Source organism: Dinoponera quadriceps, unplaced genomic scaffold (assembly GCF_001313825.1).
Source record: "Dinoponera quadriceps isolate SergipeBrazil2010 unplaced genomic scaffold, ASM131382v1 scaffold453, whole genome shotgun sequence".
Classification (NCBI taxonomy): Eukaryota; Metazoa; Arthropoda; class Insecta; order Hymenoptera; family Formicidae; genus Dinoponera; species Dinoponera quadriceps.
The window spans coordinates 1302301-1305874 of record NW_014554678.1 but is presented as its reverse complement, the minus strand read 5'-3'; the positions used below and the strand labels follow the sequence as shown (position 1 = coordinate 1305874).

General features: G+C 35.3%; 1 protein-coding gene across 1 annotated transcript; it reads left to right on the top strand.

Annotated features, from left to right (window-relative positions):
• Nucleotides 1–1019: 1019 nt before the first annotated feature.
• Nucleotides 1020–3574, top strand: LOC106740779 (transcription initiation factor TFIID subunit 11). Its single transcript, XM_014612158.1, has 6 exons — nt 1020–1122; nt 1543–1686; nt 1876–2135; nt 2215–2302; nt 2389–2485; nt 2567–3574. The coding sequence occupies exons 2-6, from the start codon at nt 1549–1551 to the stop codon at nt 2698–2700; spliced, it is 717 nt and encodes a 238-aa protein (XP_014467644.1). The 5' UTR covers nt 1020–1122; nt 1543–1548; the 3' UTR covers nt 2701–3574.

The following is a 3574-nucleotide window of genomic DNA, read 5'->3' as shown; positions in this document are numbered from 1 at the left end:
AACGCGACGAAACGTTACAATACTTTACTCGGCACTCGCTCGACCGCGAGATATCTACCTTCGGCGGCTACTCGACGATATTTCGTGACAACACACACGCGGAACTTGCTTTCGGCGATAATTTGCACGCGAGACTCGTCTGAGGCGCGTCAACGCTCCGCCATCCGTCGTTCAACTGACCGTTGCTGCTTATGGCGATTATTAAGATACTCGAAGTATCGATATACGCGCACTTCACTCGGGACTCCCGACAGCCCCATATCGCGACACGTCCATTTTCGACAGCCTCTCGAGAATACTTGGCATTACGAAACTTACGACACTCCCGAGGATGATAATTCACGCACGAGACTTCCGTGAACGATTAAACAAGAAGCGGTTTAAATTGCTGAATTATCATAACCTGGCAATCGCATGCCACTGTTCAGCATTCCTGGCGGCTATTTTGTCGTATTTTGGCCGCGAGAACTGCGTGGAATTTACTTCCGACACTCCCGATGATGATCGCGCGCGAGAGCGAACCTCTCAGGTGGGTCAAAATCACGAAAACGCGGGACGATTTAACGAATCCGAACTACCATGCCGGAATCTGTTCCGCGACTAATCGTACATATGGCGGCGATTGAGATATTGAAATTCAAATGTGCTCGGGTTGAACTCGGGTCGCTGTAACGCGCGAAACTTCACTCGATAATACCACTAGCGCCATTTCCAGCATCATTTTTCTCACAAATGTGCTAGATTTAATTATATTTGCATACTTTCTTTACTTTCTTTCTTCACTTTGTTCAATATTATTAGCAGAAATATTTCTCGCGTCTCGTAGAGTATTTATAACAATAATAATATGTAACAATATACAACGATAGCAACAGGTTGTCGCGATTTCGCATTTCCAGTTGCACAAAATATGACATTATATCGATTTGTTGTAAACATGATGTCTTACAAAAGGCAACGAAATAGATATGTATTACAGGCTCGGTGTTACACAGTAGAAATGTAACCGTGCACACCGATGACGTCACTGTTGAGTCTGGAACAGCTGTTCTAAACAGTAGTGTACGTTGTCGTGCGAACAATATCCATTGACAAAGTTTAATTTGATATTAGTGACGGAGAGTACGTATTATTATTTCGACAAGCCATAGAAATTTGTAATCCTGCATTAAATTCTACATTTTCGTGTTCATGTTGCGTACATTCGCGTACATTTATGTGTAACGCAGTTTAACGTAGCTTCCTAACCTAAAAGTGTATGCATTTACTCTTTTGCTATTTTATTCCTTTTAAATAATATACAGAACGTTGTTCAATGTAATGCTATGCTATATGACATAAAATCATAAAATATTTCATGCTGATAAAAAGCAAAAATATAGTTATTTTAGTGTTTCACACTACTACACGATTGTATTTATATACTTTATAAAATTGTGACACTTTTTGTTTGCTAATATATATTCGTGACGTATTCATAAGTATATTTGCAAATATATACTTACATGTATGCATTTTCAATACTTATTATTGTTTTTATAGGTTACAATGGAAAATATCTTTGGGAAGGAAGATTCTGGAAATGAAAGCGAACATAATGATGTTGATGATGACAAAGATAACCCCTTACAAAATTCAGCGTCCAAAGATATCGAGGTTATGGATATTGATAGTTTGCAAGTTAAGGTATAAGTGTCATTTAAAAATCAAGGCTATATTCAGATATTTACTGTCAGTACTGAAAATCTATAGTTCATATTACACACTTAGATATGGCATAGATTTTCACTACTGACAGTGAATATTAGAATGTAGTTTAGAACTCATAATTCTCTATATATTAACAGTTCTAAATATATTTTGGTAATATTACAGGCAGAATCTGACGCAATGAGTTCTCGGTCACAGTCAGACACGGAAGATATGCCATTGAATTCTATAACTCCAATTATAGAAGATCAAATAGAAATTATAAAGCACGAAATTGAAACGAAAGAGGAAGAACAAACTCCCGAGGATATATTCGGTAACGATATCATATTACCACGTGCGAAGCCAATTAGTTCTAAAGAAAGAAGAGAGAGTAAGGAAAAGAGCAAAAAGGAACTAGAAGAAGAGGAACGAGAAAAGATGCAGTATGTATTCTACATCGAAAGATATGCGATATATACTGCCTCAAAAATACTTTTGATAATCACCATCTCATTTTAACAGGGTGTTAGTATCCAACTTCACTGAGGATCAATTGGATAGGTATGAGATGTACAGACGTGCTGCATTTCCAAAAGCAGCTATAAAGAGGGTGTCGTATCTAAACTTTATTTATTATTCGATAGAGAGTTAACAACCTGTAATTAGAAAAAATATATTTTATCATTTACATTTCAGATCATGCAAACTATAACGGGTTGTTCAGTGTCCCAGAATGTTGTTATAGCTATGTCAGGAATTGCCAAAGTATTCGTTGGTGAGATCGTCGAAGAAGGTATAGTCTTTTTCATATAGCTGATTACATCATTATTGAACTAATAGATATTATTGATTCTAAATTATTGCGATTGCGCAGCTTTGGACGTTATGGAACGTCACGATGAAACCGGTCCATTACAGCCAAAGCATCTGCGAGAGGCTGTCCGCCGGTTGAGGCTGCAAGGCCAGATACCAAATGGTCGAGCACACAAAGCTTTTTTCAGACTCTAATGTCAGTCATAGTCGGACATTGTCGACATGTTAGTACAATGCTTCTCTTATAGAAGCCTATCGGTGTTAGAATCTGTTAACATTGTGTGCGTATACAAAATATCGTTAGCAGTCAGGCTCAGACTTTACATGTTAAACCTACCACCTCTGCCTATCATGCTCAAATTACGTACAGACATCTGTACTTGACTGTAAGTCGACATTTATTAATATTATATAAACTATTATATTTTATTAAGTATATCGGTTTATGCTTTGATCTCCAAGTAGAATAAGCCGAACATAGTTACACGTCTATTTTTATATTACATGCACATTTTATTGACACATGAATTTTAAATATCCCTGGAACTTTTAAAGTACATGTATAAAGTAAATAGGAAAGGGGGTAATCGTGATCATTATATATATATTTAATTGCAAATTATGCATATATGAGGAATATATGCAACGTTACATATAACATGTGTAACACGTGAATACGTATTTTGGTAGTTACTCATAAAAAAACATGTGATAGTATTTTAATATATCATTTATAATATTTATACTGTATATTTTAAATTAACAATTAATGTAATATGTTATATCATCTCATTGTACTTGTTTGTCTCATCATAGGATTATTAATATCCTGTTTTATATAAACATCTCTCCTTTTTACAAAGTTTATAGCTGATCTATCAAAATGTACATCTTCCTGGAATTCCTGATATATAATTATGATAAATCTAAGAATATTAATCGTTATATTGTAAACACAGTTGAATTATGCATTGAAATCTAGACAATCTAAAAGCAAACGAAAAAAAAAAAAAATGGAAATATCGTTGTAAAGACGAAAAACTTTAGATGTAGAATAAATACAATAGTC